At 36.9% G+C, this 14,852-nt stretch overlaps 1 protein-coding gene and 1 long non-coding RNA gene across 2 annotated transcripts; one reads left to right on the plus strand and one right to left on the minus strand.

The window, feature by feature from the left end:
• Nucleotides 1–367: 367 nt before the first annotated feature.
• Nucleotides 368–7,968, plus strand: LOC146480860 (uncharacterized). Its single transcript, XR_014864645.1, has 3 exons — nt 368–507; nt 3,819–3,885; nt 7,574–7,968. It is a non-coding gene; the product is annotated as an uncharacterized LOC146480860 (long non-coding RNA).
• Nucleotides 7,969–8,630: 662 nt separating this feature from the next.
• LOC146480861 (uncharacterized) lies at nt 8,631–10,784 on the minus strand. The gene is made up of 2 exons (XM_085109074.1): nt 10,669–10,784; nt 8,631–9,207 (listed from the first exon to the last, which is right to left on the minus strand). The coding sequence occupies exons 1-2, from the start codon at nt 10,782–10,784 to the stop codon at nt 8,631–8,633; spliced, it is 693 nt and encodes a 230-aa protein (XP_084965200.1).
• Between the last annotated feature and the right edge of the window lie 4,068 nt (nt 10,785–14,852).

A 14,852-nucleotide genomic window follows, 5' to 3' on the forward strand; every position in this document is an offset into this window, starting at 1 on the left:
ATTAGGTAAACATCAACTGACGTTCCCAATTGGTTAGGGCGCCAGCCTGTACTGAGCTGGAGCTCGCAGATTTAAAATAGCCGTGGAAGTGAATTGTGGATTGAATTCGTCATATGCTTGTAGAGGTGAAAAAATAAACGTATAATATGTAAAACCCACATATTTGAAATCCATGTGTATTTTTCGTTTCACAGTTAGCAGATTGTCACCATTAAAACTATATTCAGTCATTGAAATGTTAAACCTCTCACTGAAGTTACATAACACAGTTGTATGATTGTTTGTTTAATCACAAGATTAACAAAAGTCTCATCAGGTGATAAACAACACCGAATTTGATGAACATAACATGTTATTTCAATCAGCTGTTTGCTCATAGTTTTCTTGATTCTTCGCAAGTGAGGGTGTCGATTTTTCCTGGTTTTGTTTTAAATAACATTCAGCCTCCAACAAGGACATTAGTCAGTTTTCGCCACATCCTTGTCCAAGATGTCTGCAACAGACGAGGTACAAGTGGGTTATTATAATCAATCTTACTCTATTTTATCGAAGTTTTTTTTGCTATTCCGTGCAGGGTGGGATAAGAGAGAACTTTGGGACAGGACTAGAGCACTTGTCGAAGGATAAGATACACACATTTTTAACAACCTCGCTTCAGTTCAAATAATTGTCGTTGGGGATGTTTAACCGGCAACCTTTTCAGTTAAAGAGGTATTCTAGACTAACTTGATAACTATTCAAAGGTGGTAAAATAAATCGAAACTTGTCGAATTCTCTTCAATTGAGAAGCGTGCGGGATGTTTTTGAAAATTCTAGGGCCATCCAACAGTTCACGATTTTGGTGGATATCTGTTCGGAAACGACGGATGGCTATTTCGCCTTAGAAATTCGAATGTAGTTTTAAATAAAATCTTTTGTCGGCCAAAATTTCGCACACTGGAGAAAAAATTCCTTTCGTTTTCACTAAAGTAACAAGGATTTTTCTTGCTAGCTAAAAACACCCATAACAAATATCCAAAAAATCGCAAGAATAACAAATGTAACAAGATTCAAGACTTAGAAAAAGAAGAAGCCAAGAAGGGCCCCAAAATGTCCGCTAATATCGCAAAAGTAACAAGGATTTTTCTTGCTACCTAAAAACATCGGTGACAAATATCGCAAAAATGGCAAGAAAAATGAATGTAACAAGATTCAAGACTTAAAAAGTAAAGAAGCCAAGAAGTCCTCGAAATGTCCGCAAATATGAAAAAAATCGCAAAAGGACGTAGGATTTTTTTTTGCTAGCTTAAAACACCCATTACAAATATCGCAAAAAAACGCAAGAATAACAAATGTAAGAAGATTCAAGACTTAGAAAGTAAAGAAGGCCAAGAAGGGCCTCAAAATGTCTGCAAATAACGCAAAAATCGTAAAAGTAACAACGATTTTTCTTGCTAGCTAAAAACAGTCATTACAAATGTCGAAAAAATCACAAGAATAACAAATACAACAAGATTCAAGACTTAGAAAAAGATTAAGCAAAGAAGAGCCCCGAAATGTCCGCAAATATCGAAAAGTCGCGAAAGAAACAGGGATTTTTCTTGCTTGCCAAAAACACCCGTGAAGAATATCGCAAAAATCGTAAGAATATATAACAAATGTAACAAGATTCAAGACTTAAAAAGTAAAGAAGCCAAGAAGGGCCCCAAAATGTAAGCAAATATCGCAAAAGTCGCAAAAGTAACAAGGATTTTTCTTGCTTGCCAAACACACCCGTGACAAAAATCGAAAGAATAACAAAGGTAACAAAATTCTAGAGTTAGAAAGGGAGAAGCCAAGAAGCGCCTCAAGAGGCCCGCAAAAATCGCAAAAGTAACAAGGAATTTTCTTGCTATTCAAAAACACCAAGTAACAAATATGGCGTAAATATGGCGGAAATAGCAAGAATAACAAAGGCAATTAAATTCCAGACTTAGAAAGAAAGAAAGGTAGGAAGTGCCTGAAAATGTCGAAAAATCGCAATAGTAACAAATATTGGAGAGAAACATTCATGTACAATGCGCAGATCTGCATGACCCGTTTTCATTTCCCCCTATTTGCTATTCTTGAAATTTTGTAACGATTGTTATATGGGTTCATGAGTAATAGAACGAAGCACACATTGTTATTTAAAATGAATGAACTGGCATACACGTCTTAATAATATTCACTTGGTGGTTGTTGTTCAACTATAAGCCTTAATTTAAAAGAGAGAGATTACCAGATCACTGGCAATTCCTGTTAAAAAACTATGGGTATTGGACAGAAACATTCATGTCCAATGCGCGGATCTGATGACCCGTTTTCATTTCCTTCAATTTGCTATTCTTGATATTTTGTAGCGATTGTTATGGTAGGTTCTTGGCCATCAAACGTTCTGCTTATGTTTCCGTTTGTTGCTAAAATTTGCCCCCTTCTGTGAGCGAAACTCCTTTTAATACATTGTAGCTGTATGTTGATGGAATTAACAACGAAGCATACACAGATTGATATTACAGTATCTTGCTACTGACAGTAATCAAAAAGTCTTGTTACTTTTGCGATTTTTGCGGACTTAGCGAAGCCCTACTTGACCATTTTTCTTTCTAAGTGTAGAGTTTTGTTAAATTTGTCATTCTTGCTATTTTAGTCGTATTTGTTACTCAATCTTTTCACATAGCAAGAAGGAGCCTTGTTACTTTTGCCATTTTTGCAAAATTTGCGGACTTCTTGAAGGCCTTTTTGACCATTTCCCTTTCTAAGTGTAGAATTTTGTACAATTTGTCATTCTTGCTATTTTCACCATATTTATTACTCAATCTTTTCACATAGCAAGAAAAAGTTTTGTTACTTTTATGATGTTTGCGAAAATTGCGGACTTCTCGAAGCCCTACAAGACCTTTTCATTTTTAAGTGTAGAATTTTGTTAAATTTGTTGTTCTTGCTGTTTTTGCCACAGTTGTTACTCAATCTTTTCACATAGTAAGAAAAAGTCTTGTTACTTTTGCAATTTTTGCTATTTCTTCCATACTTTTCTAATAGCAGTTTTCTTTAAATCTTTTTTGCTAAAATTGCGAAAAAAATTTGCTAGCAAATTTTTTCTAACAAGATCGATCCTGTACATAAGTGCGAGATTTGTCGTTAAGGACAAAAAACGTTAACTTTAGATGAGTGGATTTTTTTTTTCATCTATGTGATCGTGACAGGTAAATCGTGACAGTGAGCCACGTCAAAATACCCTGCGCACTTTTTACTCTGGATACACTTTGAGGGAGTGAAAAGGAAGGATTAAGCTTAGACTTCACCTATAATTTTGCTCCAGAAAACATATCAGTGCTAGGACAGATATAAACCTCTGAAATTGATCCTAATTTCAATTCGAAATCCAACCATCGAAGTTCCCTATCTTCAACTCAGTGAATTAGCACATTAAAAATACGACTTGTCACTTCATTTTTACACTTAACGAGAGATGATGGAAAGATTTGACTGCAGCTGGGATAGAATTACGGGAATAGTTCTCGTTGTTGTGAACGAGCTCGCTAAAGATGTAAAAGATACACAATTTCCCCGTTTTTCCTGGGGGCCGAAGCGGGCGTGTAGCCGTAAATTCAACTTTTCTAATTTTTAGAAAAACGAAAAAGCGGCGGAACTATAAATTGTGGGGGACATTTAGGTGAAACAAAATTAAATGTGAAATTTGCCATCTGTCGTGGAATTTTAATTTTGATATTTGCTGTCAGTATAGCTCTTACATGTAAGTGTTTTTCGCTTAAATGTTCTTGTTGAGTGCCCCTGGCATTCCATATTTGTTTGCACAGATCATGCACCTGGATGAAACCTCACTTCAAGCTGTGAAGGAGCATTCCGAAACAACTGATCGCAAAGGTAATGTGAATAGTGATCAGATACTAACGAAAACTGTACAGTTTAACTCTTTATTATTTGTCAGCCTTTCCACTGTTTCTCTAGGAAGTACACACGTTTCCATGGCTTCGCTGTACCGTATCGATAACTTAGCGATTTCACGATAGATTTCTAATATCGCATTTGCAGTATCGAATAGGCCTTATCACGGTTTTCGACGCCATTTTGACGAGTAGGCAAAGACGTCTTGTAATAACAGTGTTTGTATGGAAATCTGATGTCAAATAATTTTCATAAAACATCGCTTCTGAAAACTTCATTAATTGGAAACTTTAGGCACTATGCAAAGGATTTTACAGAAAATAACTGAGGAATGTAGCTGTGCTAGAAAGCGTTTTGCTGCGTTTTGACATTTCCATACATTTGTCTGAGTTTACTCGTAGCGCGAGTCAAGCTCAAGTCACGAACCAAGTTCGAGTCAGGGTCTAACTTTAATTTTTCTCTCTTTCCTTTTTTTTCTTCTTCTTGTTCTTCTTCTTGTTCTTCTTCTTGTTCTTCTTCTTGTTCTTCTTCTTGTTCTTGTTCTTCTTGTTCTTCTTCTTGTTCTTCTTCTTCTTGTTCTTGTTCTTCTTTTTCTTATTTCTTCTCCGGGTTGTTTTTCTCTTTTATATAATGATGTACTTGTGGTAAGCAAAAAAAAAAAACTTTCAGGTTTGCAACAATTCTCGTTTTAATAATAATATCGATCACTAGAGCCATTAATTTAACCACTGTGATTCGCTGCTACTGTGGAAAGATATACGACAACCGTTAGTGTTCATAGATTTCCTAAGGTAATTAAGGCCTGTAGCTGCATACACCTGAAGCAGAGATCCCATTGCCACGACTGAGAAAACGGACGGTGATGAAGTATTACCTGCCTAATCACCTCAAGCGCCATCTTGTTGCATCCACAGGACACCCAGGATAACATAGAATAGAACCTGTAACCTTCGCGGCCAAAAGAGACCGAGACCAAATAATTTTCGAAAATCTGAGCTCGAGACCCTGTACCGGAGAAAATCGAGCCCGAGACTTGATAATCGAGTGCTTCAGGACATTAAATTGAACCAACAACAGTCACCTGGTCACACGATTAGTTATGGACTAACATTTGCTCTTTTTTATGGTTGATCACGACCCGAGATTTGTAAAGATCAAGCGCTCTCTGATTTTGCTTTTGCCATCAGCGGTATAAAAGTTCATCAATCCAGCCGTGCACTTTGTCTAAGGATTATTTTTAGTTTTAGTTGAGACAAACTAACTTCCGAGTTAGGATTTCGAGTTGGATTTCAGTTCAATAAAAGATGTAGAGGTCGGTTTTTTCGTGATGGTTTTTAGTAATCCACTGGGAGTGAGATTGCAGGCTGTTCGTTTATCACGTATACTGATGGGAGTTTAACAGATCCACGTCTTTAATAAGTTGATCATTGTTGTCTTTTGCTTTCACTTTCGAGAGCTTTGGCTTCTTGCAGTTGTTTTCATCTCGATTGCTTCGTGACTGAAAGACTTATGTATTAAGTTCTTAGAGCTGACGTGTATCTCCATTGTTTTGTACGTTAGCTCGCATCCGGCAAATATTCCGAAACTAAGACAGTCGGTAACTGTCATGCGAGTCTCTAGGATGCTTCAGCAATTTGTTCTGACAAGTGGTGTAGTGTTGTTTCTCAGGCAAGAGTGAATTTCGATTCTAAATGAATCTCTTCAGTTGCCATTAAAAGTTTTGAGAGCAGTCAACCCTGTATCAGTGACTAGCTCAGTGGTAGAGCATCTGGACAAGTAATCTGAAGGTCTTAGGTTCGAATCCTGATAGGAGCACTCGGATGTTTTCTGAGTATGCCTGTGTCATTTACTGATAAATACATCATTCTCATTTATTCACCAGGCTTAACATATTCCCTGGTCACATTATTTCCATTGCCATTATTTACTTCTTCATTCACGAGTTGGCTCACAGGAGCCTTTGCTTAGGTCAAAAACCCTTTGAGGGTCTAAATGTTTATTTATCTATATATCTCTAGATAATATGAGATATATTAAACATTTTTTAGAAAAGTACACAGCCTTGAAAACAGCAAGAAAATGTTCAGAAGTCAGGAATTTTAAATTTGTACAGTTGGAATGATTTGTAGTAAGCAAGGACTCGTTCAACTTATGTCAAAACGTGCAGAATTGGACAAAACCATAAAGTAAGCTTTACTTTGCTTGAAGTTGTTATAAAAGTAACAGTCATTAAGAGATGGATTCATTAGAAATTTAATCAGTACGTAATATTTTCTTAAATTTAACGCCATTTCAGTTTTTTAACATCTTACTGGCGAATCAACACGTTCAGTTATTATGTCAAAATATATACGGGAAATAATCTTTTTTAGCTTTTTTTCTCGTTTTCCCTAGGAATAAAATAAGTATGCCCCGCAGAAATTTTTACAGATGTAGCAATTACAATGTCTACTGTAAACTAGCAATATAGTTTCATTTCTAGAACTGATGTACTGTAAGAGAGGTTCAAGAATATATGTTGTCTGTTTTGCCCATCAACCAAAATGGCTGACACACCGTCTACGTCATTGACCGATTAATTATTTATAAATAATAAAACCAAAAGCCACATATAGTTTTGAAAAGTCAATAAATGTTTTAACTTTGGTATAAGTTTTAAGTTGTATTGTATCAACAGAATAAAGAAATGGTGTTTTACATTTGGCACTTTTCACTGCAGCTTCTGAGCTCAAAATTGGAGTTTGTGGTGCTAACAAATATCTGATGTGTAACAATGAAGCAAGGACGTCAAGGGCGTTTTGGGACATTCCCCTTGAAGATCTCTTTGCATGCCAAATTTTTGTGGGGGTAAAAAATTTCATTTCCCACTTTGTGTTTGATTTTTACAGATAAGTGATCTGTTTGTTGAGTGAGGGTCGCTCCCATTCAACATCCCGAAACTGATGATGATACGGTTGTATCCGAAACATGTCTTTCAAATTCAATAGTGTGTGTATTTTTCTGAAATGTTTTTTATATATCATTTAGAATCTTTCAACGATAGTCGCTTTCAGAGATATACAGATAATTAAATAACTCGGAAACTGAGTGGAGAAGGGGGTATACAACAAAGTTTTACACAGGGAGGCTCGACCCTAAGGTCCAAACCGTTACCCTATTATATATACAATTTTTGACAGAAAAGGTAACCCTTTTATCTGGCCTGCCACAGAAAATGGTACAATATTCACATGCATACAGTTGAAAGCGCAACTCGTTTCGTTGGATCTGTACTAGAAATCTGTGAAGGCCCTTTTAAATACCTAAATCACAGTTTTCCCTATCCTTTTCTATACTTAACCTTGTAAAATCCCAACCTCCAGCCTAAAAAAGATACCTCTTTTGGGTGAGGCCTCCCTTTTTAGGCCGTTATAGGGAGTACTTCCCCCGCCTACCCCCTCGGGGAATTAACACATTTAAAGAAAAGGGAAAATAGTAAACAAACAAGGCCAGTTTAATTAGAGGACCACCAAGTCCAAAGAAGGCAACACTTAATAGAAAAAAATTGTGTGCAGTTAGCTCAAGAGTGCTCTTGGCTGCAGCTGGTGTTAGAGTCCGGTGCTTTTTATACAAATCAAAATCAAAACTGTCAATACTCATTTTCGCTCAATCTGTTTTGCTTTGTCAGATCCACCGCCCAGATCATCCAAAGTTGCAGCAACTTTTCCTGTTGCTTTTTCCATGTTGGAAAAGGTAGAAGTGGCGGACAGCAAGGGTTGCCTTTCTGCTGCTACCATGATTGAAGATAGAACCCATCTCTTGAACACATGAAGAGCTTTGAGTCGGCGAGATTTTTTGGCGTTAAGCTTCAATAAACGGCTTATTCCTTTAGACAAACAATAAAGAGGTGAAATCATAGAACAGCAACTATAGGTCAAAAATAGGGTTCGCAAATCTTATCTAATCATTAGAGGAAACATGTCTGTCACTGCTCACTTGAAAACCGCTGTTTTTAAAAGATTTCCTCAATGTAACGGGTGCTTAGCTCAATGATTTGTAAAAGGAAATATGTGCAAATACAATTGTCTTTTTGAAAGACTACTATAAAAATAGACTCTTTTCAAAGTAAAAATTTCAACGTTGTTTTTATTAAATTTGGTCCTTATTCGGATACTTTAATCATTAAACGGTATTTCATTGCTGATAATTACTCTCAAATATTGTGGTTTGAATAACACTGATTTTAGTGTGTAGTTATTTCAGTTTGTACTTGTATTTTATTAATAGAATTAAGATGAATTGTGTAGTGTAAGTCACCGACAAGAGACACTTTGCCTTCTTACCCGGACTTCCTGGAACTGTTTAGATTACCCTTACTTGCGCTTTACCAGTGACACAGTTGAAACCGTGTTAGTCATATCTTTCAACGCAATAGTTTGTTTTAGACATAATTTTAGTTATGCTGATCAAAAGTTGTTTCCTTCTGTTATCAATTCAATGTGAAGCAAAAGTCTTGTTTTGAACTGTTTCCTCGGAAACCGTACCATAAAACAGATACGGCCAAATTTGTTTTTAAGAAGTAACAATAGATTGTTTATGCTTTGTAAACAAGGGTTTCCTTAGTTTTTCCTTTCAGTTTTCTTGCTGCCAGAACATGACTGGAAATAACTTTCTTATTCGTTTTTGGTGTAATTCCGCCGTGTTTCAGGTTGAATTTGTACCAGTTAAATTTTACCCTTGCTTGCTTATGCCTCTGGATTCCTCGAGGAACATAGGGCCGCAACGACACTCCTCCAACGCACTCGGTTTTGGCTCGTCCTCTTCAGTTCGGCCCACGACATTCCGGTAGACTTCGTCTCGGCTTCAATGCTTCTCCGCCAGGTCTGCTTCGGGCGACCAACTTTGCGCTTCCCCTGTGGATTCCAGTCTAAAGCCTGTCTGGTGATGTTGGTTTCAGGCTTCCGCAAAGTATGGCCAATCCAGCTCCATTTTCTCTTCTTGATTTCAGTCTCCATTGGGGTCTGATTTGTTGTTGCCCACAGCTGTTCGTTGGAGATAGTCTCTGGCCATCTGATGTTGAGGATGTTTCTGAGGCATCTGTTGGTAAAAGTCTGAAGTTTGTGGGTGCTGGTCTTGGTCACTCTCCACGTTTCTGAGCCATAAAGCAGGACTGACTTCACGTTGGTGTTGAAAATGCGGATCTTGTTGCGGAGTGAGAGGGCTGTTGATCTCCAGATTGGTCTCAAGGTGTTGAAGGCGTGTCTGGCTTTGTTGATTCGGCACTTGATGTCTTCGTCTGTCCCCCCGTCTTTACTCACGACGCTGCCCAGGTAAACAAACTTGTCAACTTCTTTTAAATTTTACCCTTAATGACTTTTAATCTATAAGTAATTACTGAACGGTAACACCTATTGTACCAGATCTGTTATACCAACACGTCTTGTACTTTTTAATTAAAGCCACGAGGTTGTAAACACGTAGCAAGTTAATTTATGGTAAAAGGCGGAACCAAGATTTGGACAAGAAGGCTGTGTCCTATTTTAAGTTTCTGTTGTAAAGAGTTGTTACGCGTTTTCATTACCAGTAATTTTTGATTTCTCTTGTATTTAGCCAAGAGTGTTTTTAAAAGATGGAAATGTTCCTTGTAACTTTTATATTGATTTCCTCGCTTTGTTTTGTCCAGATCGTTTGGCGATGACATTGAACTGAATTGAAGAAGAAACTTGTTTAAGTGCGCAAGTGTACTTTCGCTTAAGAACTACTGCGCAAGGCATAACGTTAGCTTAAATTTACGATTGATGAGATTTTGACAGCTGATTGACAGTTCCCGCCAAATCACGCCTGGACGATATAAAAGTGATGAGATTAATCTGTTTTTGGCCTTTACATCTTGTTCTTGTCAGAGTAAGGTTTTGCAGTGTTATCAATAAACAAGCAAAGGAGCAGAAGATGTGGTTTTACTTCTTGAAGTGTAATAGCGCGTAGAATTATAGTACAACAAAAGACTAATCCTCTGAACGTAATTCTCACATCTTCGAGCTCAGAGTCATGTAGGGATTTGTGTTCGGAGGCTTGTTTTTAACTCGTGAATGCGCGCAGGCGCAATGAGCGGGTGATGTGAGCTTAATGTCACTTAATCAGAAGAAAAGTTTATATTGATTAAATGGGAATTTAATCAAAATCATAAATTATTCATAGTCTGCGTACAATGCATGTTAAGCTGCCATTACGGGACAAAAAACAAGGACGTAAAATCAACTTAACGAGTCACGTATTCTTAAAAGAAAACAGCTAGTATGTGTGTTGTCTGCTACTTCCTTCCACTGAACGACACTAAGGGGCAACTTTCCCCTCAGGACGGATGTTTTCCAAAAGTTCGACTTCGATTAACCTCCCTCGTAGACGCTCTTTTGGCTCTTCTAGTTGGGGAGGAAAGATTGCGTGACGAGCCAAAAAGAGAATCTACGAGATAGCCTACACTTCGATAGGCGGACCTGCTTATTTCAGCAAACATCAAACGCAAATGTGAAAACCTTTAAAGGAGCCTGCCGTAAAAATCCGGGGAAACGACGAGACTGAAAGAATACGAAATTCCACAGTGCGATAAATTCCCCTTCAGTGTCAAACGTAATCGATAAGATCAGGCCGTAAACACTGAATTTACATACAGCCGAACGAAACATTTCATTTCTCTGGCCGCGATATAAAAAAGAAACTGTTCAATTAACTTTAAAGATTCAAGACCACTCCGTGAGTTAAAGGCTAAGGGTATAAAATAGGAACCTAATTTCATCCGGGGTCCATTCTCGTCCCCAGAGCCGCCTAGTCCTGTTAGCCGCTGGAGGTTGGGCAGTAGGACCAAGTGGCTCTAAGGACACAGGATTGTCCACAGGATACATGAATACCGGAAGTCCTAGAATCTTGGACTTCCGGTATTCATGTATGAAGTCTTGAAATGTCATTAAATTTAGTAAGAATAATATGGCGGCTGCCAGAGGCGATAAGTTTGTTGAGATACTGGCGAACGTTCTTCGTCTTCTTATTTTTGAAATCGATTTCTCTTCGTGAACAGCTTGGGAACGCAATTAGAATTATTGTCAAAAAAAGGAGGGATGTGTAAGGTGTCTTTGCGTTCGGCAAATCCTTCATATTCCAGCTTTTCCTCTTTGTTGTGACTCATGGCTGGAGGTCAGTGACTCCATCATTTTGGTCGCATGGCCGTTGACTGCGCTGATGCGGGATCAGATATCAAACTTGACAGCACGAAACTACCATCTGCAATGATTCTTTGAGGCGAATTGTTGGACTATTCTGTATCCCAAATGGAAGGAATATTAAGTGAATTGCACCCCAAAACAAGATCTTTCACCTACGAATCTAAAACTATTAATTTAAAATCGAGAATAGATTTTATCTTGGTATCCCGCTCGATCTCCATAGAAGTCCAAAATGCTGAGATTCGAATGTCAGTTGCACCTGATCATAAGGCGACTTTCTTGAAGATTAACATAAGAAGTGAACTTCAGAGAGGCCCGGGCACGTGGAAATTCAATAACTCTCTCCTAGAAGATGACAATTTTAAAGAACAGATTGCATTCTATTATCCTCAAATACATGAGAAATACGCCGACGTTAAAGATAAACAATTATTGTGGGAATTAATCAAAATGGAAATGCGTATGAAAGCAATTAGATATTCTAAAGAAAAAAGGTATAAACTTAAAAAACGTGAATTAACACTTCAAAAGGAATTACAAGATCTTGACAATAAAATTTGCAATACGAATTTTGAAACCTTAGACCAAAATGTTCTTGTAGAGTACGAAGCCGCCAAAGAAGAATTGAAAAAGATATATGAAAATAGAGGAAAGGAAGCTATTTTTAGATCCAAAGCAAAATGGCTTGAACAGGGAGAAAAACCGACAAAATATTTTTTCAACTTGGAGAAGACGAACTATGAAAAAAAACTTATACGCGAGGTGAAATTAGAGGATGGAGATACGATAACAGATCCAAAACAGATTGAGAAAGAACTTGAAAAATTTTATAGTAATATGTATACATCCAAAAAAAATCTTAATAGCGAACTTCAAGGTGAAAACGAGAGTTTTGAGTCATTTGTCGAGGGAATTGAAATCCCTCAATTGAATATTGAGGAACGAGATTCATTAGAACACGATTTTACATATGAGGAATTAAAAGAGGCGGTGAGCTCTTTCTCGGACAACAAAACTCCAGGTGAAGATGGATTCACTAAAGAATTTTATGAGTCCTTTTATGATCTCATTTGGAGAGATCTGCTAAATTCTTATAATGCAGCCTTCCAAAGCGGGTCCCTATCTATTTCCCAAAGGAGAGGAATAATAACTTTAATACCAAAAGCCGACGGCGACCTGACTGACCTCTCTAATTGGCGTCCAATATCTTTACTTAACATCGATTATAAAATTTTGACGAAGGCTTTGGCAAAAAGAATAGAAAAATACCTTCCAAAATTAATTAATTCAGATCAGACCGGATTTGTCAAGGGAAGATACATAGGCCAAAACATAAGACTTTTAAGTGATATAATGGAATATCTAGATGCTAAAAAGACGTCGGGATTGCTTCTCTTTATAGACTTCGAAAAGGCTTTTGATAGCCTTGAATGGGATTTCATTACTAAAGCTTTGAACGCTTTCAATTTTGGCCCAAATGTGAAAAAATGGATCTCAATTTTTTATAACGGTGTACAAAGTGCAGTTATGAATGGTGGGTTTTTGACAACGTATTTTAATATATCAAGAGGAGTCCGTCAAGGTTGTCCTCTAAGTCCTCTTTTATTCATCCTCGCTGTGGAATTGCTAGCAGTAAAAATACGCCAAGATCCAGATTACAGAGGCATTTCCCTCCCAGACGGCCAGGAGGTCAAAATTTCACAGTTTGCTGACGATACCACTATAATAACGGAAAATGTTGAATCACTCAAACCTTATTTACAGATCTTGGATCGTTTTGGAAATATTTCAGGCTTAAAATTAAATAAGAAGAAAACAAAAGCTATGTGGATGGGTTCCACGAAAGATAGTAATTTGAAAGTACTTGACTTTAAGACAACAAAAGAACCCATTAAAGTTCTTGGAGTACATCTATCCTACAATACATATAAATGTACTGAAGAAAATTTTCACGCGAAGATAAAGAAAATGAAAACAAAATTGAACTTGTGGCTCTCAAGAGATCTCACGATATATGGCAAGTCTTTATTGGCGAAAGCTTTAGGTATATCACAGTTAGTTTATGCTGCATCCATGCTGACTGTTCCAGAATCGATTATCAAAACTGTTCAGGAGAATCTGTTTGCCTTTCTATGGAAAAACAGGAAAGACAAGATAAAAAGAGTAGTTATGTATCAACCAGTAGAAAAAGGGGGAATCAATTTTGTTAATTTTCACACGGTTATTAAATCGTTACGCCTAGCTTGGATTGGTAGACTACTGGACACGTCTGATGATAAATGGAAGGCAATCCCAAATTACTACTTTCGAGAACATGGCAGTTTATTATTTCTCCTTAAATGCAACTATAATGTAAAACTCTTGAAAACAGGTCTGCCTCTCTTTTATCGAGAACTTCTTCAGTACTTTCAAGATCTTAAGAAGACAACTAACATCCTTCCAAATGGCGAATTCATTCTTTGGAACAACAAGTCGATAACCATAGACAATGCTACCTTATTTTGGAAGTCATGGTTTGATAGCGGAGTTGTATCAATAAAGGATGTGCTAAATACAAATGGCAAGTTTTTATCATACGAAGAGTTTAGCAACAAATTTAACATTGCCACAAATTATTTGCACTACTTTCAACTAATTTCAGCCATTCCATCTGAGTTGAAAAGGAGAGCAGCACAAACGTTTATACCTGCAGCTGATCGGCTCTCTTCGACTTCCGCATCCGTTCCGTTAAATAAAACCTTTTTTGATCTTGCTGAAGCGCGCTGTAAAAATTATTACCAGTTGTTCAATAATCACGGCTCCATTGTTCCAAGTGGAGTTAAAAAGTGGCAGGATAAATTCCCAGAAAAATTTGTTGATTGGTCAAACAAGTTTCAAGATATATACCGCTTTACTAAGGATAACAAACTCCGTCAATTTTGCTTTCGTTTTCTGCATAGAATAACTGTAACAAGAAGAGAACTCAAACTATTTCATTTAACGGATAACGATAAATGTATATATTGCTCTAGTGCTGATTCAATAGAACACACCTTTATTGATTGCAGGGAGTCTGTAAAACTTTACTCGCAAATTATATCATGGTTCAACCAGTGCCAAGGTACTACAATAACACTCTCGAGCGAACAAATTGTCTTTCGTGATATACATCATGTAACTGATGCGCTCTCGGACCCCGAAAGACGCAGGCTAGATTTACTCATCATCTTGGTCAAGCAATATATCTACTCCTCTAAACACCTTCAGAAAGAATTGTCCTTAGATGAACTTGTAAACAAACTTACTATTCAATGGAAATTAGAAAAATGTGCTTAAATGGAATTTCTGCTCTCAATCAAAATAAATGATGCGATGCATTTTTTTTTTCGTAACTCACATATGTAAGCTAATGCAGAGACTCGATTTTGTAGTTTTTTCGTTTAACTTCTTTTGTTATCTTAATATTTTTTTTCGTCTCTTCTTTTCTTTTTCTCTATTACTTAGTTGTCTTTTTTTTTCTCTTTTAATTTAACAGAAAAGTACTTTGTAAAATTCAGATACTGTATAAGTGTAAGTAATTTAAGTGTAAGCAACCAAAGTGTATTAGTGTATTTGCGTATTTAAATAAAGCGTGTTAAATAAAAAAAATAAATAAATAAAAAAAAAAAAAAAAAAAAAAGTGAATTTAAGTTTATTGGAAAAAAATTAGGAAGGTTTTGGACAGTGTTGAGATTAGGGAAAAGATCAAAGCAGCTGTAGTTGATGAGGCAC

Source organism: Pavona decussata, unplaced genomic scaffold (assembly GCF_977016875.1).
Source record: "Pavona decussata unplaced genomic scaffold, jaPavDecu1.1 SCAFFOLD_52, whole genome shotgun sequence".
NCBI classification, from domain to species: domain Eukaryota; kingdom Metazoa; phylum Cnidaria; class Anthozoa; order Scleractinia; family Agariciidae; genus Pavona; species Pavona decussata.